The sequence below is a fragment of the Schistocerca americana genome, chromosome 4 (assembly GCF_021461395.2).
Source record: "Schistocerca americana isolate TAMUIC-IGC-003095 chromosome 4, iqSchAmer2.1, whole genome shotgun sequence".
NCBI classification, from domain to species: domain Eukaryota; kingdom Metazoa; phylum Arthropoda; class Insecta; order Orthoptera; family Acrididae; genus Schistocerca; species Schistocerca americana.
In genome coordinates this window covers 819,454,827-819,478,340 of record NC_060122.1, presented here as the reverse complement: position 1 = coordinate 819,478,340, position 23,514 = coordinate 819,454,827, and the positions used below count along the sequence as shown (strand labels likewise).

The 23,514-nt window shown below is 40.7% G+C and overlaps 1 protein-coding gene across 3 annotated transcripts in view; it reads left to right on the top strand.

The window, feature by feature from the left end:
- The window catches only part of LOC124613951 (muscle M-line assembly protein unc-89), a 722,488-nt gene that overhangs the window by 641,268 nt on the left and 57,706 nt on the right, over positions 1-23,514 (top strand). For all 3 annotated transcript variants that reach the window (XM_047142722.1, XM_047142721.1, XM_047142719.1), the window contains 3 exons: positions 6,750-6,950; positions 11,271-11,471; positions 15,160-15,314. In XM_047142722.1, coding sequence (XP_046998678.1) covers positions 6,750-6,950; positions 11,271-11,471; positions 15,160-15,314 — 557 coding nt within the window. The remainder of the gene's footprint in view (positions 1-6,749; positions 6,951-11,270; positions 11,472-15,159; positions 15,315-23,514) is intronic.

Here is a 23,514-nt window from a genome sequence, read left to right as displayed (position 1 = left end):
CAGAGATGCTGAGTCGCAGATATGCACAACAAAAAGACTCTCACAGTTAAAGCTTTCGGCCATTAAGGTCTTCAGCAGCACCACTGCATGATGGGAGTGGCGACTGGGTGGGGGTAAGGAAAAGGCTGGGGTGGGAAGGGGAAGGAATAGTATGGTGGGGGTGATGGACAGTGAAGCACTGCAGGTTAGACGGTGGGCAGGGGAGACTTGGGGGGGGGGGGGGGGGGGAGTTGTGGAAAAGGAGAGAAATAAAAAGACTGGGTTTGGTGGTGGAATGATGACTGTGTAGTGCTGGAATGGGAACAGGGAAGGGGCTGGATGGGCGAGGACAGTGACTAATGAAGGTTGAGGCTACAGGAATGTAGGATGTATTGCAGGGAAATTTCTCACGTGCGCAATTGAGAAAAGCTGGTGTTGGTGGGAAGGATCCATATGGCACAGGCTGTGAAGCAGTCATTGAAATGAAGGATATTGTGTTTGGCAGCGTGTTCAGCAACAGGGTGGTCTACTTGTTTTTTGGTCACAGTTTGTTGGTGGCCATTCATGCGAACAGACCGCTTGTTGGTTGTCATACCTACATAGAATGCAGCACAGTAGTTGCAGCTGAGCTTGTAGAACACATGACTGGTTTCACATGTAGCCCTGCCTCTGATGGGACAGTTGATGTTAGTGACCGGACTGGAATAGGTGGTGGTGGAAGGATGTATGGGACAGCTCTTGCATGTAGGTCTATTACAGGGGTATGAGGCATGAGGTAAGGGATTGTGAGTAGGGGTTGTGTAAGGATGGATGAGAATATTGTGTAGGTTCATTGGACAGCGGAATAACATGGTGGGAGGGGTGGGAAGGATAGTGGGCAGGACATTTTTCATTTCAGAGCACAATGAGAGGTAATCTAAGCCCTGGCGGAGAATGTAATTCATTTGCTCCAGTACTGAGTTACGAGGGGAATGCTCCTCTGTGGCTGGATGGTGGAACTGTGGTAGGTGGTGGGAGACTGGAAAGATAAGGCACGGGAGATTTGTTTTTGTACAAGATGGGGAGGATATTTTTTAGTTACGTTGGATTTTTTGTTACTAGTGTCTTGTTATAGTAATATTTTCTCTCTCTCTCTCTCTATCTCTCTCTCTCTCCCTCAAAAAAGAATTCAATATTAAATGTCTTTTGAAATGGTGACAGATAGCTTCACCTCTACACTGAATTATTGGCTGTAAGGACATGATGTACAAAGTGTCAAATGAGATGCCAGAGCTTTCCACTGTCTGCAGTGCGTTAGCAAAGCGGGTAGTGCTTGCTATCCAAATTCTAAAGAAACAGAGATTTCTGCATAACAGGTGTAAAACAAAGTTAGGGCTATAAATAGATGCTGAATGAAGCACATTTGGCTGTCGAGAGAGCAATGCATGGTGCTTCCAATGACTACTGTAGCAGAATATTGTCAAATGATACTTCACAAAACCCAAGGAAATTCTGGTCATATGTAAAGGCTGTTGTGGCACCGAAGCTAGTGTCCATTCCATAGTGAATGAAAGAGGAACTGAAATTGAGGGTAACAAAGCAAAAGTTTAAATTATTAATTCCATTTTTAAATGTTCCTTTACAAAGGAAAACTGAGGAGAAATGCCCCAATTTAATCTTTGTACCACTGAAAAGACGAGTGAAATAAGTATTAGTGCCAATAGGCCTGATGGAATCCCTATCAGATTTGATGCTGAATTCACAGCTGAGTTAGCCTTTCTTTTATCTATAATCTATTGCAGATCCCTTGAACAAAAAACTGGGCCCAGTTCTTGGAAAAAATCACAGGTCACACCTTTCTACAAAAAGGGTAGCAGAAGTGTTTCACAAAACTACTGTCCAGTATCCTTGACATCGATTTGTTCTGAAAGCTTAGAGGGTATTCTGAGCTCAAACATAATGAGGGTATCTTGAACAGAGTGACCTCCTCAATGCCAATCAGCATGGATTCTGAAAACATCAGTCATGTGCAACCCAACTTTTTTCGCGTGATGTACTGAAAATCTTTCGATCAAGGCAGTTAGGTAAATGCAGTATTTCTTGATTTCTGAAAAGCATTTGACTCAGTACCACACCTATGCTTATTGTCAAAATTACAATCATATGGGGTACCAAGTGAAATTTGTGACTGGATTGAGAACTTATGGCAAGGAGGACACAGCATATTATCTTGATTGGAGAGTGATTGTCAGATGTAGAAGTACCTTCAGATGTGCCCCAAGGAAGTGTGGGACCCTTGATATTCATGTTGTTTATCAATTACCTTGCAGATAGTATTACTGGTAATCTCATACTTTTTGCAGATGATCCAGTTATCTGTGGTGAAGTACTGTCTGAGAGAAGCTGCATAAATATTTGGTCTGATCGTGATAAGATTTCATAGTGGTGGAAACATTGGCAACTTGCTTTAGACATTCATAAATGTTAAATTGTGCACTTCACAAAATGAAAAAACATAGTATCCTATGACTATAATACCAATGATTTACTGTTGGAATTGGCCAACTCATACAAATACCTGGGTGTAATGCTTTGTAGGATTTGAAATGGAATGATCTTATATCCTCAGTCGGGGGCAAAGTGACAGACTTTGGTTTACTGGTAGAATACTGGGGACGTGCAATCAGCCTATAAACAGTCAACACCATTGACACTGATACTGATTTTAGTCATCTTTTCAGTGGCACGAGGATTAAAGTGAGGCATTTCTTCTGGTTTTTACTTTGCAGAGGAACATTTGAAAGCAGCGTTAGTCATTTACTTTGTTACTCTCAGTTTCAGTTCCTGTCTCATTTGCTAGGGAGTGGGCGCTAACAGCCTTTACATGTGGCCAGAATTTCTTTGGGTTTTGTGAAATATCATCTGACATTATTCTGCTACATTATTCATTGAAGGCATTATGCATTGCTCTCTTGAGAGACAAATGCTTTTCATTCAGCATCTCTCTATCTATAGCCATACACTTTTACACTTACTACACAACAATCTCTGTTTCTTTAGAAATTTTTTTCTAGTGACTGTATACTATGGAGGCTCCCTCTCATTATTACTGTTCTACTGGGTACATATCTATCCAGTGCATGGTCAACTATTCTTTTAAGCTTGAGCAGTAGTTCCTCTAAATGCTCCTGCCCTATGCTGTAAGTTTCAAGTTCCTCATTGAGGTATGACTGTACTGATTTTTTGTCTAATTTAGTGAACACATGTATCTTTCTGCTTGTTTTAGATGTCCTTTGTACTTTGGTATACATTGTTGCCACAAACGTGTCATGGTCATTGATACCAGTTTCAATATGGACATTGTCAAAGAGGTCAGGTCAATTTGTTGCCATTAGACCCAATATATTTTCATCATGAGTCGGTTTCCAAAGTACCTTTTCTAGGCAGTTTTCAGAGAAGGCAATTAATTATGTATCAGAGGATGTCTTTATCACATTCCCACTAACAAAACTAATTTTCCCAATTGATTATTGGATGATTAAAGTCTCCACAAATGATTACAGCATAATTGGGGAGCTTATGTGCAAGTGAACTGAGACTTTCTCTCAAGTTCTTGGTTACATCAGGAGATGACTGGTGGCTGATAGAAGGATCCAATTATCATTTTATGTCCACCCTCGATACTGTGCTTACCCACTCTCACATTTAGTTTCAATTAGTTTCTCTGTGTATTTGAGTTTCTTGTCTTCTCTGGCAAATACAACACATCCATTTCCCATTTGTCTATCCTTTCGATATACACTCTGAATTTCCTCAAAAATCTCATGGCTTTCAATTTCAGCTTTCAAACAACTTTATGTACCTAGTTTTACATGAGCTTCACTGCTTTTCAGGAGCGCTTCTAACTCGGGCACTGTATTGCAAATGATTTGGCAGTTTACCATTAGGATTTTAATACTCTCACCTGTGGGAGGCATTTCTTTTGGCCTTCTTTGGTTTCATACAGCTATTGCTATCTGGATTGGATGGAGACTGGCCTAATCTAAAAAACCCTTGTGTGCACCCCACACACAGTCAGCTATCTGAGTAGCAGACTGTAACGTGCAGTGCACACCTGATCCATTTAGGGGGACTCTCCAGTTCTCAACCCTATGGCACAAGTCCAGAAAGTCAAAGCCTAGTTTGTCATAGAACCTTTGAAGTCCCTGTTTCAGTTCTTCCACATGGTTCAGAGCTAAAGGGTTACGAACAGTTCTGGGGACTGTACGGGGGAGGGCAGCACTAATGGTCACAGCTTTGTTTGATCCATGGGACTGTGTCACAAAGATACTGGAGGGACTGATCCGGAAGACTCTTGAAGATAGATGTAAACTAGCCCAGGAACGTCTACTAACAAAGACTCAAGAACCGGCTTTAACTGATGACTTTAGGAGTATACTACAACCCCATGTGTATCAGTCACATAGGTATCATAATGATAAGATTGGAATAATTACAGCATGCACAGAGGCATTCAAACAATCATTCTTCCTGCACTCCGTAAGTGAATGGAACCAGAAGAAATGCTAATAACTGGTGCAATGGGTCATACTCTCCATTGCGCACCTCACAATGGCTTGCAGAGTATAGATGAAGATGTAGAAATATCATATGTAAGTAGCAGTCACAGCTCCATTGTTGAACGTGAGTGTGCTGTTTGGGTGGCAGCTGCTTCATTTACATTAATTTTTATTTTTGATGCTACTTGGATGACAACTGTAGTGGATACATCACTGTAACAAGAGCTTGTGTCTACAGTCTTTGGCTGAGGTGAAAGCTTCTCTCTGGGCAAGAAGTTAAAGAAGAAGGAAACATTAGGTGTGGGATAGCTGATGTTCACCATCCTATCACTATTTCCATTGATCTGCAATGTAATAGTGCATTGATTAAGTTAATTCTTCTAATCACCTTATAAAAGGGGTGATGTTATATAAGATTTGAAGTAGCAAGATAGAACTGATAGTGAAGAGAATTCACTACAGATCAGTAGTAGGGGCTTGAGGAAGGGGAAATCTCATAAATGTGATGACAATTTTGATTTCAGCTTTATGTCAACAAATAGCAATGGTAAAGAGAGACATCTATGCGTTTTGTGTCTGAAAATTTTAACAGAATAGTGTATGCTTCCAAGTAAGCTGAAATGATACTTAGAAGTAAATCATTCAAACTCCATTGATAAAAATTAAAACTTTTTCAAGGCAGTTATTGGTACTAAGTAATAATTTGTTGGCATCATAGAAGGTCAACAAGGACTTGTGAAGTGTGAACATTCTCATCCCACTGCAGAGGAACACATTCTGTCAGCTACGCTAGATTTCATGAATGCTATGGTAAGAGGTCAGTGGAGAAAGTTTTTCCAAATGTGCCTTTGTCTGATAATGCTGTCAGTTGCAGAAGTTTAACTGGAAAAATGAAAGGAAATGTATTTGGATTCATATTCAATTAATCCAAGAGCAGCAAGAAAGATATGCACTTGCTTTTTATTTGCAGTTCTTAGATAGTAATCCCATTGTGGAGGACCTTTTTTGTTAAAGTACTACAACAAGTGGGTTTACACAGCCTCAAACTTGTTAGAGATACTTATAACATTAATATTTGCAAATTAATTGGGGTACACAAAGTGTGTTAGTATTTTTCTGTTGGTGGCTGTTCAGTGTGTGATTGTTATGCAGGATAGTGGGCCGTTATTTGAAACAAAGCTTTGTATTCTGTATGTACCTGTGGTTAACACGGAAGATTAGTCAAGAGATAACTCACTTTGATATGAAATATAGGTTTATATAAAAACAATTATGCAAGTTACACATATCACTAGCAGAAAGTTCACACCAGACAAATAGCCTTAAAAAGTTCCCAAAGATAGGGTGCTCTGCGCCAGAGACACCACAAAGCGCCCCTCCCACCCCCCAACCCCCCCACCCCACCCCACCAACCACCCCTCCTGCCCTGGTAGTGCGGAGCACGGCAGAGGGGAAGCTCACGGGATGAAGTTGTAATCTTGGTGCCAACGCGGTGTGTGTAGGCGGCAGCCGGCACAGGAAGTGGGGGCGGGGGTGTTGGTGGAGCTGCAGGCCAGTGGTTCCAACAGCTGCAAGTGAGAAGTGGCCGCAGACGGAGATGAGTCAGCCAAAGGCAGGGTGGCTGTGTCGGGAGGAAGGTCATCATTGAGGGACCACACCTGTTTAAATTTTTTAACTGAGACTGTCTGGGGCCGTCCGTGAAGGTGGATGACAGATATGTTGGTACTGCAGTGTAGCACCCGGTGAGGGCTCGAGTAGGGTGGGTGAAGGGCTGCCTGCACATTGTCGACCCACAGCATAACAAAGTCGCATGTAGGTAGGCCCTTGTGGACGAACACTGGAGGGGTGGTGTGGGGGCGGGGCAGAGGGGTGTGGAGATGTGTGACGTATGTGCGGACATGCTTGACCAGGGCAGGGAGATCCTCAGATGTGGCGGGAGGTGAGACCTTGATGAACTCGGCGGGGAGAAGGAGTGGCTTGCCATACAGAACATTGGCTGACAAGGCATTAAGATCTTCTTTATGAGCTGAGCAAATACCCAGCAGGACCCTGTTTGATATGCATGTCTATAGCACCACCAGTGATGAACATGAGAGGCAGAGATTTGCATAAGACATTGGATTTGGATAGTATTGATGGATCACTAATATCATGTCAACATAATATCACTGCAACAGTAGTTCAGTGTGTGATTATTTTTGCATCTTATTAATTCAAATGCTTATTTTATAGGTTATCCACAACCAGAGGTGAGCTGGACAAAGAATGGTCAGCCACTTACAGCCAAGGAAGGTTCTGTAAATATATCTTGGAAACTTAATAAAGCTCGTGTAGAACTCAAGAATGTTGGTGTGAAGGATGCTGGCAGGTATACCTGTACTGCCTCAAATAAGGCTGGCTCTGCCAGCAGTACAGCTGATGTTGTTGTTAAAAGTAAGTAAACCTGAAATGTATTCATGGATAAACTCAAACGACATTCTTGGCAAGAATAAAAAAAACTGTAAAACTGCTATGTCTGTCCATCTGTCTGAACACAATAATCTCCAAAACTATGCTAGGAAAATGATAGATTGCTACTCACCGTAAAGATGATACCTTGAGTTCCACACAGTTCGGAGTAAAAAGATTGTTCCACATTTAGCTTTTGACCAAACCCTTCTTCAGAAAAGAAAACTCACAGAAATTCATACAAGTAAGCAGACCTCATACATACTTCTGGCAGCTTGGTCTGAGCTGCTGGAGATAGTGGCCATGTGTGCATAGATGTGCTTCCTTGTATGACTGTGTGTGTTTTCTTTTCTGAAGAAGGCTTTGGCCAAAATATAAAAGTGTAATGATCTTTTCATTCTGCCTGTCTGCAACTCAAAAGTTTCGTCTTTACGGTGAGTGGCAATCTATCATTTTCTTAATATTGTTGATATTCCAACCTGAATTTCTGTTGTCTGATTTGATCTGCAAAACTAATACATGAATTTTCATGGGGTTTTACAGGTAACTTGAGCGTAGTTCGAGGCAATGTTTAAGCTCTATTTCATCAATATCAGAATGTGGAAAAAAAATATCAGAATTTAAAATTTTATTTAAAATCGGTGCTCAGCTTAGTAGTTTGGGTGTGTAATCATCACAGTGTAGGCCTACTACACCAAAGAACCATTAGATGGTGCTGTTAGTTTTGTAGTACACCAAAGAACCAGTAGATGGAATTTTAGTGTTTTGTAATTCAATGACAGATGTATTTTTGGAAGTCTAAGAGGTGTGTTCAAAAAATTGCGGAAATATGTCCACAAAATGTTTCTACACCTACCTTTTACTTATTGTGCATGGTCCCTGTGAAATACTCTCCTCCATAATTGATACACCACTCGCAATTCTGTTTCCATTCCCAGAAGCAGTCTTGGTTTGCCTCTTGCTGGATCACACAAAACGCCATCTGCGAATTTTCTTTTATCTTGTGTATTGTTGCAAAACTTCATCCATTCAATGGGGTTTTCAACTTGGAAATAAAAAAGAGTCTGCAGGGCCAGGTCTGGAGAATATGGAGGATGAGGCAGCACAGTGATTTTATTTTTTGTGCAATAGTCCGGGGATGAATGTGCGAGTGTTTTATTGTGACGCAAGAGCCATGAATTGTCTTGCCACATTTATGGCCATTTCTGTCTTGCATTTTCTCAAAGGCATCACATCATGTCCCGATAGCACCATCAATTAACAGTTTGTCCCTGTGGCACGACTTCATGATGAACTAATTGTTTAAAGTCAAAGAAAACTATCAGCATGGCTTTTATATTTGACATAACCTGAAAAGCTCTTTTGGTCTTGGAGCATCTTTCCCAACCCATTGTGAAGACTGAACCTCAGTCTCAACATCATAACTTTAGACCCATGTCTAGTCACGAGTTATGATTCTCTTAAGGAACATCTCATTCTTTTTGTGCAATCCAAAAGCTCTTTATAGATTGTGAGGTGAAGATCTTTGTGGTCTTGACTCATGAGCCATGGGATAAACTTGGTGGTAATACAATGCATACTAAGGTGCTTTGTTAGAATTTCATGACAACTGAAATGTTACATTCTTCTGCAATCTCTCGGACAGTCAGTCTTCAATTGGCACACACCAATTTTGTTGACATTCCTGACATGAGTGTCATTGGTAGACATCAAAGGGCATTCTGAATGACAGTTGTCTGTAACTTTGATCCAGCCATTTTTAAACCATGTGAACCATTGTAACACCAAATACAGCTTAAGCACTCATCATTATAGGCTCCCTGCATCATTTGGTGTTTGTCTGTAAAGCTTTTCTTGATTTTCAAGCAAAATTTAATGCAGATGTGTTGCTCCTCTAACTCTGCCATCTCGAAATTCACAGTGTGTGTCACACAACACTATACTCCATCCAGCACCGAACAATAACTAACAGACATAGAATAATGAAACTTCCAGCAATTACACATTAAATACAGGCATGTGCAGGGATGCCAACTACATTTCACTCCAGCACACCAAAGACGCAAAGTTACGAATGTCCTGGAATTTTTTGAACAGACCTCATATGACAGTGGCAGTATTATGTGCCACAATCTTAAATTTGTGAATACTAGTTAACAGCAAATTTTCTAAAAGACTGAGGAAGTCCCAGCTCAGGAATCCAATTAAGATATTGGTGAGAGTTGCTGCAGCTTGAGAACATCAGGCTTTGATTTGCTCTTTGGAAACTTCCTCCAAAAGTGAGGCACGATGTGACTCCGATCGAGAGGATCATACTTTATCTCAACCCTCAGAACACTTTGTTCTCTGGGGCTTAAAGTTACTTCTCTCTGGTGTAACATCATACAAGTGGAATTTTTGATGGGAAGTGGTGTAGACAAGTGAGTTTTTATTGCCCAAATCCTGTTTGTTCCTAACAATTTACCATTTTGCTTTAAGCATATACAAATCTATGTGAGCTTATATTATGCCGTGACTGTAAACAACACACAAGACCAGATGTGTTTTGTAGACTTGCACTGTAGTGCCAATTGATTTGTCGTATATCCAACTCTGTGTGGCTCTTTACTGTGTTAGTGAAGCAAATGAGCAGTTTATTGATGTCACCTATCATACTACTTAAAACATTGTATACAAAGTAGCTTTATATGTCAAAATTAAATTCCAATGATGGAAAACCTAGGATGGAATAATGAAGATATCTTTCGAAAGAAAATGAGAGGAGCATCATAATTCAAAGGACAATAACAGTCGAGATACAGATTTTCACTACATTTAATACTTTAAAGCACTGCGGGATGTCATGAGGCAAAATAAAACTATACATTACACCAAAAGAATAAAAAGTTCTTAGAAAAATATTACAAAAGTGTGGTCTGTTATAAAGGTAGCAGCAGAGAGGAAAGAGAGTTCTTTGGGTATAAAATCCATTATTATTAGTGATACAAAACAAAGAAGAAAAGTTAATTTAATTGGCACAAGGAAGCATGCAGAAAGTTTGGAAGCTGCTGTTCTGAAACATTTCTGTCACATGAAACCCCATGATACAGACAAGAAATAGATTTAATGAATTAAATGGTTCACTGAGGAGAAAATTTATTCAATGAACATGGTTTATTCTTGTGTGTTTTAGTTTATTGAATCACAACAGTGACATGATATTAAAATTTTGTTGGCAATCATTGCTCTAGATAGTATATAACTACTATGACAAGTTATTTGGTTTTTCTCATTTTTGTTCGAGAGCTTTGTAGAGGCAGAAAAAATTTAATGCCCCTCTATACATGAGCCTCATGAAGCAGTTTGTGAAGGCCTTATCCAAACATGGTTAATGCTTCAAGTATCTCTATGAGAACACACACACACACACACACACACACACACACACACACACACACCACAAGTGTTCACAGGTGCATACATGCACATGGACCTGATACATGTGCCCAATATGTGTGGAGACAGAATGGCACAAAATTCACAGTAGTGTTGTCTGTTTATAAGCCAGAGGCGAATGGATTGTGGCGGCTGTGATGAGAGAAGATGTTTGGAACAGGAAGTTATAATGAAATACTGGGGACTGGAGGGAGCAGACATAGATTTTGAACAGACCATGCCAAATGACATATTAATTATATTACAAAGCACAAAACTGAGGGGATGCAACAGTATCTGTGTGTGTAACAGAGAGAGAGGGAGAAATAAAGGGGCATGGGATGTACAGTATTGTGACAGATTAGGAATGAGGTGAAAAATGACAGGAGAGTAAAAGGTAATGATAAGTTAGTGGATGTGGAGTCAGTTGAGGGTTGGGAGTAGTGGAGGTCTAGGCCTGGGAGCCTTTGTAGGTCAGTTACCACCTGTGCTATTCAGAGAAGCTGGTGCTGGGGGAGGAGGAAGAGAGAGAATACTTGTGGCACATGTACTGAAACAGCTGGTGAAATTACTGGAGTGTAGTGCATTCAGAAGCCAGTTAGATGGGTCTGTGATTAGCCACTATGTAGCAGTGACTCATTAACAGCATGGACTACCAATAGTTAACACCACCTCTGCCATGCACTTCACAGTGGTTTGCAGAATGTAGATGTAGATTCTTCTGCAATAAAAGGTTATTAAACAAAGTAGTGACCTTATGAAGATAACAGTAATGCTCAGGAGAATATTATTGTTTTTGTGTTTTGTGCACTGACATTAGCATTCAACCCTTATGATATAATTTTGTACAAAAATAACCTGATATGTAATTTATGTGCTCTGTGTTGGCAGAAACTGTCTTCCCTCCTGTGTTTGGTCGACGTTTGCAAGCCCAGGTGGTCAAAGTTGGCGACAGAGTGGTAATGGAAGTTGAAGTAACAGGGACTCCAGAACCAGTGATTACTTGGATGAAAGATGGAGAAATAATAAAATCTGGCGATCAATATCGGCTCAAGTCACAAGGCAACTGCCACTCTCTTATCATCGAGAAAGGTGAGCAGATCTTAAACCTCAAGTATTAGGGTCATTCAAAAAGATATGAGCGGGAGGCTGTAAAATGAAACCTCTGAAGGCATCGTAATGCCACTGCCTGTGGAAGAAAGTGTGGTCCTTCTAAGAGCGCTGAGGCCCCAGACTCGATGCCAGAGGGATGCAGCTGCGCACCCACGTGACGGTAGAGCGAGCATTTTCATGCATCGACCATCCACTGCACTCAGTAGAGCTGAAAGTGGAGAAATGAGGGCTCCAAAAGAAGAGCAAAGGGGGTAGTGTATTTTCTGTCAACAGAAGGCATGTGGGGAACAGAAATTCATCAAATAATGGCACAAGTGAACAGAGAGCACTGAACATCTGTTGCAATTCCAACACTTGGTCTGATCTGTGGGGCAGTGGTTGCCACCATAACTCGCCAGTCATCAATAGTGAGGGCACCTACCTGTTGGACAAGGGTATAGTAATGTAGTGTGGCATTCCAGCTCATATGTCATCAGCCAATGACATCCGTTCTTCCCTGAAATATTTGTGCCATCCCTTGACCCTTGCAATGGACATGCTGTACTCTTCATACACTTGTGCCATTCTTTGATGAATTTTCATTCTCCACACTCCTGCTGTTAGGAAACACGCTACGACCCTTTGAGATTCCATTTGTCTGTTTTTAGCACTGAGGGCAGTAGATGGCCAACACATGCGCATGCGCCCTTTGTTTTCATGTCACTCTAGCAGCAAATTTGGGGGCTTCAGTGCTCTTACAGTGATCATAACTACTTCCATAGGCAGTGGCATTACAGTCCCTTCATTAGTTGTTCATTTTACAGCCTCCAGGTTGTTTCTTTTCAAATGATCCTAATATATACTGCCACTTATCACTGCTAAACGTATTTATCTGTGGACTCACACAGTTTACTGTTCTCCAGAAATGATTTGGCAACATATTACACCTGCAAATGCTCATGCTCTCAGAAGTTACAGATAATTTTTGAGAGCATGTTTTTCCATTTCTTTCCAAATTGGCTGCAAGGGACAATCACAGAAGCAATATCCCCAGTTTACCAATCTTTTTCTGTCCAGGTTCAGTTTGAAAATGTTCTGTAAATAAGTTTCATTTTGGCATGTGGTACTACTTTTATGCATTATGTTTTAAATGAAGTTCAGAATGACACTCTTCAGCAACTTATAACATGTGACTGTAGGCTTTCCCAGCGTAAACTATTGATGAAGGATTCTCGTGTCTCCAGCCGGGTGGTAGCGTTGATATCTCGCGACGTTTCTGGAAGTGTCATACTACCCATCTTCTGGCGAAGTCTTCACCAGAAGATGGGTAGTATGACACTTCCCAAAACGTCGCAAGATATCAACGCTACCACCCGGCTGGAGACCCGAGAAACCTTCATCAACTTATAATATATTTGAAGTAGTTGTAGGTTATATGCTTGCAGTCTTTCTTTGAGCCTAGGATGAACTTCCTAAGATTCTTATTGGCATAACTTAACCATCAATGTTTTTTGTTTTGGGTGGACTTCGATTGACATTGTAATGTACTGTCATCTACTCATCCCAGTCTACCTGGAAATTAAATCACAAATCAATGAATATGAAATACTGAATTACAAAATAGTTTAAATCTTAGTCCACATCAGGATTCATTGTTACATGTCTGAATAAAATCAGAATCGGCACTGCTGTGATTCAGCCCTCAAACATGTTCTCATGTTTCCAGGGTGTATTGCAGGTCTGAAGTGATACAAAATTTGAGTCCCATCGAAAGCAGATTTTCTGAAATAGTGTGGACATATTCAGAAGAAGTTTGGCTCAGTCTTGCACATAGTTGTCAATGCTACTGTATCAACTAATGTGGTTGTGCTTTATATTTTCCAATATGTGAATGACTGAAACTATTTTGAAACTAACTGAAGATCTTCAAATGAACAGCTGCATATTACACATATTGAAAACACAAAGCACAACAAATAAGGACAGGCATTAAAATATTTGTCAGAAAAGTTTTGCATTTCAATAGTGGAAGCGGAAAAGAAAGTCACACATTGCAAAGCCAATTTGGCAGGAATCCTGGAAATTAGACAAAAGCAGGAAGAGTGGTACTTTTCCTAAAAAATGTTCCTGGTTCGGATATGACACTCTCATGTTTAATAGTTTGTTCAGTACTTATTATGTTACATAATTTACTGTTGTTCTGTTCCATTATTGTGTGTTTCTTATACATCATGCTTCACTACAATTTCATACCTACAATGTATAAATAATAAATAATGCAATTTCAAATCTATGTTAGAAAAAATATGGAAAATTTTCCACTTACCTTGATGTATGCTTTCAAAACACTGATGATGGCTTCACATTCTTCTGGGATAAATAAAGATATACTTTGTTTAGAAATCTTGAAAGTATATGTGAGGCTTGTAAAAGAATCTCCACTGTAAGCCTCATGACTGGTGAAATCAATATTCTAGCACACACTGGAAAATCCAGGCTGGAATGACAGTATTATGAAAAGGATACATTGCTATTCAACATATAGTGAAGATGTTGAGTCGCAGACAGGCACAACAGAAAGACTGCTAAACAAGTAAGCTTTTGGGAAAAAGGCCTTCTTCTGAATTAATTCACTTCAGAAGAAGGCCTTTTGTGTAAAAGCTTACTTGTTTAGCAGTCCTTTTGCTGTGCCTGTCTGCTACTCAACATCTTCACTATATGGTGAGTAGCAATTCATTCTTTCCATAATATTCAAATCAAAATTCTAAATTCATATTTTGTTTACTGATCTTGCACCTAACCGCTTGTGGAAGCTGTTCAAAATCACTGGTGTTATCTTTAAAAGATTCACAATCCCACTGCGATCTTCCAGTTTTAATGTATCCAGGAGATGATTCATTGGTAGCAATGAATAGCTTTTGTATCCACCATCTTTTCTGTTTTCATTTATTTCAGAAGTAAAAGTGAAACTCAGGGCCTGCATAGGCTCCCTTGTAGTGTGGAGAAGACTCTTGGTTCTGGGGCTGTCCCTGAACAGATTTGAGGCATTGAATCAGGGCAGTCCCACAGTAAAGACCCTCAGCATTGTACTAGGCTTAAAACTCAGAGCATATTCTAAAGTGTTAAAACATTGAAGTAACTTTTCCAGGTGACTTGAATGAGGGTGAGGATTTATATATATGTAGTTCTGTATCATTACATCTCTCTATATTGTAATGGTTCTCCAGGCCCCTATTATAACATGAAACAGAGCCATAAAACTTGTATTATTATTGTATTATGGGAGTAAAAAAGCAAATTAATCTTCCCATACCCCTTTCCAATCAAGACAATTTTTCTGAAACCTTGCTATGTCATAATAGGGCTAACGAGAAACAACACAATATAGTGGCACTGGACTAGACTGGTTATAATAGTGTTGGATGGAGACCACTTGCAATGCTGCCTGAATGTTCTCACATTTTACAACATGCTGTGGTCATTCAGTCAGTCTTTATTCAGTCTGACAGTGGATGTAGACGCTTACACTATCCTGAATGCCAGTTAATCCTTTCACGTTTGTGGTCATCAGGGATCACAGCTGAAGTGTTCATGTTTTATTCATTTAAATCACATATTGTTAGCAAAGGATAAAGTTACAAGTGGGAACTGTTTCATAAGGGGCTTAATCAGTGTTTTCTTGTTACAGTGTCACTACCTTATTCTGGTAAATACACAGTCAAGGCAAAAAATTCTGGGGGTGAGGCACAATGCATTGCAGACTTTGTTGTTTATCAGCCTGAACCAACTACTGAAGTGGTCAAAAATGTTATATTTGAAGACATCATTCAATCGGAAACACAGGTATGTACAAAATGTCAATTAGTGCTCCTGTCTGAGAAATCAGAAAGATAAAGGATAATGCTTAATGAAGTGAAGATCACCAGGAAGCAGCTGAAATATCAGGCATTAAAGAAACTAGCGGTTGTTTGATATAATTCTCACTGTATGCTTCAGTGATTTGGTAATAGTAGCAATGAAATTATACTTCAGCCTGATAAGAAATATTTCTACGTCGTCTTTTATATCAGACTCTCAAAATACCAGCTCTCTCTCTGTTCACCTATTTTTGGCTTTTTCTCTCATATACACACTTACTTTAAAACAGTTCTTTACCAGCAGTGTTTAACAAGGCTGTCAAGACTGAGTGTGTATTATGTGTTGAAATGGATTTCAGCAGTGTGCCAAATTCAATATAGAAGGTACTTCATAAGTAGGATTAGAAACACCACAGCACCTACTACCTATCTGACACAATCAGATAATGTTCTGTAAGCATTTAACAAGTTATTAAACACTTCAGATCAGTGATATAAGAATCGCTGGGACTTAGTCTCATACAATTCCACAACAGCTGCATGCTGTGGCATAGTGCATGATTCAATACTGGCACTGAAAAAGAAGTGTCATCGCATGTTGAGCAAGAGCATAAGTTTGCTTTTTGAAAATACACTTTCCTTCCCCCAAACATAACTGCGAATCGATCTTAACTTTCTATAATAGTTTTAGGTAGAAAGTGACTGATCATGTCGCCTGCATTCCTACTTAAAGAAGACTTACACATATTCAGTTCTTAAAAAAGAGAAACATTTCAAGAAACACTGTTGTTCAATAGATCCAGCTTCCTACCCCAGAAAATTCACTTAACCAGCAATTTTTTCAGTAAGTAATGAAAACTTCTCCTTTTCCAGAAACCTGTTTTCACAGCTGATATTTAGCATTCTTCTTCAAATTTTAAGCATCAATTCACCCTGTAAAACCATGCCTTAAAGTCTCCAAATGCCACATTGGGAACATTGTTTGTAAATACATCTTAGGCTAACTGAACCACATTGTGGATTAAAAACACTTGACACTGAATGTTTCTTTTCCATTTTGAAAGAGGAAGGAAAGGAAATTATGTACCAGATCTTAGCTGTAAGATGTATAGTACATGTTTGTAATTGTGACTGTTTATGAAATTATTGTTTTTTTGACCAAGCTGTGATCAGGTGCATTATCATATAGGCACAAGATTCCACCTAGCCCTCCCCCGATTACATCTCATGCAGTACACTCTTCATTGGTATGAATTCATGCTGAGCATAAACATTTGCTAATTTTATTTCCATTAGGTCACTGTCTCAGTCTTTTTTTTAACGTTTCGGAATCTACCAAAGAATTTCTGTGTCTGATAAAACTCCTTCTTTAAATCCTAAAACAACTCAGATCATCCACATTTGTGCTTTGAATCACTGCAAATTTTGGGAGAGGGACAAATCTGCAAGTTAAAGTATTTTGATTATTTTTATTGAATAACATCCTTTGGAATAAAGTGCTGGAATGACTCATCTTCAAGAAAGAAAGTTTTCATTGCTTAAGATGCCTGGTAAAAATAATAAGTGATGCTAACCCATGGTCATCTTGTAGACATCTGTTTAAGGATTTCAGTACAGTAAGGAAAGTTCTGTCAGAATGTAATTACTTTAGGAATGAATGAGAACACTTTTACATGCAGACACCTGTGTCACTGTATTGCTGCTTGAATGTATGGACACAGGTGTGTGTGTGTGTGTGTGTGTGTGTGTGTGTGTGTGTTCTCTAGTTCAACAAAGGATTTTTTACTTTGCATTTAATGATAAGTCATGCTGGCAGTTTCCCATTTGGTATGGTTTTCCTGCGAAGAATCACATATTGGAGTAGTTTCTTTCATGTGACAGAGCGTCTAACATTACTGTTATTCTTGCCTTTTCACTGTCAGAACTTCATATAGATAACCTTCTTCTACATCCTCTTCATTTGCCAGCATTGTATTTACACAATTCTTGATTTGAAGAGTGTTGACTGAATGACTGGTGTGCATTTTCATGTGTTTCCATTTGTTCACTGTCACTTCCAGCAAGTAGACAACCTAAATTACCCTGTGTACCTACACAGTGAGCTAATTGAGGAAAGTCCAAGTCAGTTTTTTGTTAAGTTTTTAATAGTCACATGTTTATGTTTGGATAGATCATGAGGAGAGGAATTGGATTATGGAATAAAAAATATAGGATGCCATTTTAAAAAAATGCATACTACTTGTTCATATCTTCACAACAAACAATTACAAGAAAGCACGCTCCACACACACCATCACTATCTCTGGTACCTTCGGCCAGAATGCCATCTTGTGGAAGAAGCAGAGATGGTTCTGGTATGTCAGTGCCATGGAGATGTTTTTTTATAGCACCAGGATTGTGAGGTATAGGGACTGGTAGAATCTGAAAAGGTGGAAGTCAATGTGAAAGTTGGGATGGGATTTGAAGAAAGGAATTTTAAGCAGCATTTGAGGAACAAGATGTGAGACTCGGAATTAGCTTGGGAAAGGAATATTTACCTGAAATGTTGCAGAAAGGTGGAACAGGGGTCCATTGTGACAATGGTGGCAGTGGGGAAATGAGAAATGATGTAGAAAATGGGCAAAGGAAGGCATTACATGGTTGTGAGATGAGCTGGATAACAGAAAAAGACACATAAAAATGCACAAATACATAAACACCCACAAATACACATAAAGGATCTCTGACCAGAGCTGTCAGTGATAGCAATCATGTGTGCATGAGGTGTGCTTGCTTGTGTGTGTACGTGTGTGTGTGTGTGTGTGGTGTGTGTGTGTTTGCCATCATTTAAGGTTACAAGAAAGCCAATCTTGCTGGTTAACGATCCGCAACAACATTTGCTTGATACATTTTTTATTTTGATTCTGGATAAAGAGTTATTGGGGGTTGCCAAGACGGAGACACCCTGTATAACTGCATTTTAGAATTTTATTCTCGTATAAAATTATGTGGAATGTACTTTTTGCCACCTTTGTCTCTTCTTTCCTTGAGAGTGCCTGACACAGAAAAATGTAACTAAGGGGTGTAGGCTCAGGATGTTAAATCACATTACAGCTAATTTTTATATGTTTTAAAAGTATTTTAACTTGCCTTACAACTTCGAGCCACAGAAATTGTTTACATTTAACTGTTTAATCACTGTGCATTTTGGTTCAAAGAACTTTGAATCCAAATTTAAATATTGCTTTACATATGTAGCACAATGCTGTTCACAAAAGTTGTTAACAGTTAAAAAAATGGTATGCTGTCAAATTCCCAAATATGTCTGCTCAACTGATGCGAGAATGATTTTGACTTATACAGAAAAATGGTATATTTTATTCTGATCATATTACTTTTGCTTCCATTTTGGTAATTGTAGTAACCAAGTAATTCACAGAACTGATCCAAGAAACACAAATATGACCGAACAATAACAGAATTAAGCCTTGTGACTCCACATGTAACAAAACCAATCAATCATACAGATGGTGCAGCATAAGTGATACACAGAACAACTGATGTGAGTGGTGAAAGAACATAATGAGGGTGAGTCAGTGCTGCTCGGCACGTATATAGGTGCGAGTCACCTGTAGACAGCACGGCAGAGACCGTGCAGTGTGCACACTTCCTACAGGCAGCTCCTAGTGGCTGGCCGACACTGATACAGTTGATAGTCGGTGGGCCGTGCGGTGCCGATGACAGTACTGGGGAGGAGAGTGCCACAACCATGTCTGCGTCATCGTCAACAAGCAGGTACCAGTGCAGAGGAGATGGGGGTTGGACCCACAGCGACAATGGCTAAGGCGATGATGTCGTGGGGGCCGGTTCGTGTGGCTCGACCGGAACACAAGGCTCCACAGTGGACTGAAGGCTGGAGACAGACTGCTGCCCAGTGGGAAGCTGGAAATCCATGGTGCCACACATGGAGGAGGCAGCCTCCACTGCAGGCAATGACCGGCTCAAGGCGGAGAGTGGTGGGGTGGGCTACGGTGACAGGGGCTGCACCTGCGAACTGGCAACTTCTGGCGGTGAGCAGGGGCACAACTGATCAGTGTGGCATGCCACCAGCCCTTTGGTTGTAAGAATGTCACAAAGATAGTGTCCCTGACAGCAGACAACAGTGGCCAGTATCCACCTGGGCCAGCGACCAGAGCCTTATGCTCACACTGTTGATCCTGGCACAAAGCGGCTGTTATAACCTGACTGGTAGGTGCGGCACAGGCTGCAGAAGGTGGAGGAGCGTGCATGGCTGGCAGCCATGAAGCAAATCAGCCAGGCTCCACTACTCCATAGGTGTGATGTGATAGGTGCTCGGAAAACAGAGAAGGGTGTCATCTGGTGAAGAATGCACAGCAAACTTCTTCATTTGGGACTTGAACATACACAGTAGTCTTTCCACCTCACCATGTGATTGAGGGTAGACTAGCAGAGTGGTAACATGATGAATGCTGTGATGGGAACAAAACAGTTGAAAGGTGTGAGTAACAAACTGGGGGGGGGGGGGGGGGGGGGGCATTACTGGAAACTAAGGTACAAGGCAACTGCTCAATAGAAAAATCCCTCAGAAGTGTACAAATTGTGCCCCCACGTGATGTCATCACACACCGAAGAATCTAAGGAAACCAGGAAAAAGCATCCACATCCAGAGCCAATAGGAATTCAAGAAGGGACCTAAAAGGTCTATATGAATGCATTCCCAGGGCTAGCCTTGAGAGGGCCAGGGGGACAGAGATGACTTGGGAGCCGACTGTTGTTGGGCATACTGCGCACAAGCCGTGACAAAACGGACAGTTTTGCCATCAATCCCTAGCCAAAAAACACTTATCCCGGCCAACAGTTTAGTGCTCGAAACCCCCCAATGGCCCTGGAGGAGACGGAATAGAACCTCATACCATAACACAGTGGGAATGACTACTCTGTGAGAGAGGTCTTCTATGGACAACAGAAAAACACCATCAAAAACAGAAAGGCAATACCATAAGGAAAAATATTTGCATAGGAGGTTTGATGCCTGACCCAATGGTTTATCTGGATAGGCCTCTTGAACAAACTGAACCAGCTGGCAGAGAACCAAGGTGGCGGCAATGTCAGCTGCTATGCACAAGCTCATAATTGGGAACCCCTCGACCGTGTCTGCTTTTCAGTAATAAGATGGAAGCAAAGTAATTCTTCACAATCAAAGTTGGGATCAGGACCCACAGGAAGGTCAAACATTGCATTCACTTTGGCATGTTTAGATGTAGATCAAAAATAGATTTCATAGTTGTAGTGAGACAAGAACAGTACCCAGTGTTGTAGGCAGTGTGCTACCTTGTCGGGCAAGGAAGTATGAGGGTTAAACAAGGAAACCAAGGTTTTATGGTCAATAGTAAGGTGAAACTTGGAGTCATGCAAAAATACATGAAATTTCTGGAGAACATAGACTATGGTGAGAGCCTCCTTTTCCACCTGAGAGTAATGCTGCTGGGCAGGAGTGAAAGATTTCAGAGACAAAAGCAACAAGTCATTCAGAGAGGTCAGCATATCGGTGTGCTAGACCACACCAAGGCCGTACTGTGAGGCGTCAGTTGCTAAAAGTACATACCAGTCCACAGAGGACATAACTGAACAGGAGGCCAACATTTGAAAAGCACATTCACAATCCAGGCTTCAGAAAACAGGTACATTCTTGTGTAGCAAAGCATGCAACATGTTGGCCAGTGTGGCCATCCCTAGCAGGAATTTATGATAGTAGTCTACCCTATCTTCCCTAGGACGGCCTGAAGCTCCTTTGTGGACAAGGGGTGAGGCATAGATGTAACCCATGAGACTTTCAATCCCAAATAAACAATAGAATGTTGAAAAAAACTGGGATTTCGTGAGGTTACACTGTAAGCCTGCGGATTGTAAGACAGAAAACAAAGAGTACAAATTTTTCAAATGATCTACTGTGGACGAGTCTATGACAGCAGTATAGTCCAGATAATTAATGCAACCGAGAACAGGCATAGTCCATTACTCTAAAAATCATTGGAAAATAGCAGGGGCACTAGCTACACCAAAAGGTAGGCACAAATATTTATAGAGACCAAAAGAAATATTCGAAACTAGAATTCACTGAGAATTTGTTCACAGGAACACGCAGATGCTCTTCAGACAAATCAATTTTAGAAAAGTATCAGCCACCCGATATTTTCACCAACAGTTCCTCCTGTTGTGGGAGATGATATGTATCCACGGTCAACTGTGCGTTGACAGTAGTACTGAAGTTGCCACAGAGGCAAAGCTTCCCTGATAGCTTCTGCTTTACAACCAGCAGAGACAACCGTTCACTAGCCAGGAATAGGTCATGCATGACAATAAAGAGGCTGAACCATGGACTTCAAAGAAATATGAGCAGAAAAATTCAAAGAACATCCTGTACCTTCCAGCAACAAGTCCAAAAACTCCTCACACAGTGTTTCATATTGAGGATATGGTATGTGATCGGACACAATGTGAATTGCTTTGGTGAAAAAATCTCCAAATGAATGAAATGCGTCCATCCTGAACAAGTTCTCAGCACTGTCTTCAGCAACCACCAGAAATGTAATGGAATGAACCACTGACTTGTAAGAGGCAGATGCTGTAAATTCTCCCAACAGCACATTGTTCTGTTTGTTATAACTGACCAGCTTCCGCGTGACTGGTGTCAATGGCAGCAAGCCTAAGCTCGCATAGGTTTGAGAACTCAATAACATAACTGCTGCACGTGTGTTGACCTGTAACTGGAGCACTTTACAAAAAATACTTAACTTGATAAACAACATGGGAGAAGACACACGCATTGGAGTCACATAGTTTGCGCCCATGTCCATATCCCGAGCAACCTTCAGCAACGACTCATGGAGGCAGTTTGGCCTTTGTTATGGCAAGCATTACAAATATCTGAGTGCTTAGTGCACACCAAATGTTCCTGCTGGACAAAACAGAAAGAACAAGATGGAAACAGAGAATATTGACAGTGGCACTATTGTGGTCATGGCTACTTGGGCCGCCCTCGGTGTTCTCAGTGCTGCACCCAGATGTTCACCACTGCGAGGCCCAGATGTTTATCACCACCACTGTTGCTTCCTCATGCAAACTATCTGTCATCCTAGTGGGCACATGTTCTGACACTATTGCTGGATCATCCCATGCTTCAGTTTGGTCACACACTGCCTGAGAAACTACAAAAGATTGTGCTATTTGCAAAACTTCTGACAATGGAGGTTTTCATAGAGTAAAGCCATGTGATGCATTTCCTTGTCTGGAGCTAAACAGATAATTGTGCCATGCACCATAGAGTCGGCATAAGAGTCATCATGGGCGTCAGTAACAAACTGACACTTATGGTTGTGGTTGTAAAGTTTGGCTGCCCAGGCTCTGTATGACTGATTTGGTTTGTTGTGGCATCAGTAGAATTCAACTCACATCACTATGACAGGGTGTTTGTTTCCAATGGTAGTTGGATGTAAACTGTGCATGTGATCAAAAGTAAGAGGTGCTGAGGAATAGTGCTTTGTGCAAATTTGAGTTTGCCACAACAAATGCCAGAACATGCTGCCTGAGTCTCTTTTTTTTAGCTTCCCAATCCTCAGCTGAATCATCATATCTATGTGATAATGGAAGCCGACAAAGTGGTTGTTGCCAAAATAAACTGTTCAGTCAGGGCCGGTAGCATGGTGTCCATAATGACTAAACCTGATGACACCATACTTAAAAACTGCACATGAAGAAACCATTCCAAACTGGCCACCAGTCGTGTAATAAACAAGTAATACATGAAACCAGTCCAAGTAACACAAATATTGCTTTATTTATAAACCTATGAACAATAATGGATTTAAGCATCACATGACTCCACAAGTGTCAAGACAAAAGAATCATACTGAAGGTGCAACATAAGTGGTACGCAGAACAACTGATGTGAGCAGTACAAACTAAAAGAACATTGTGAGGGCGAGTCAGTACTGCTGCACACACATATAGGTGTGTGTTGCCTGTAGACAGTGCAGTGGAGTCCACGCTGTGTGCACGCTTCCTACAGGCGGCCTCTAGTGGCCATCCTGCATTGATACAGTTGGCGGTTGATTTAAGTACACATGCACTGTGACACTGCACTCGGTGCACTCACACTCACATGCAGTAATAGCAGGATACAGCAG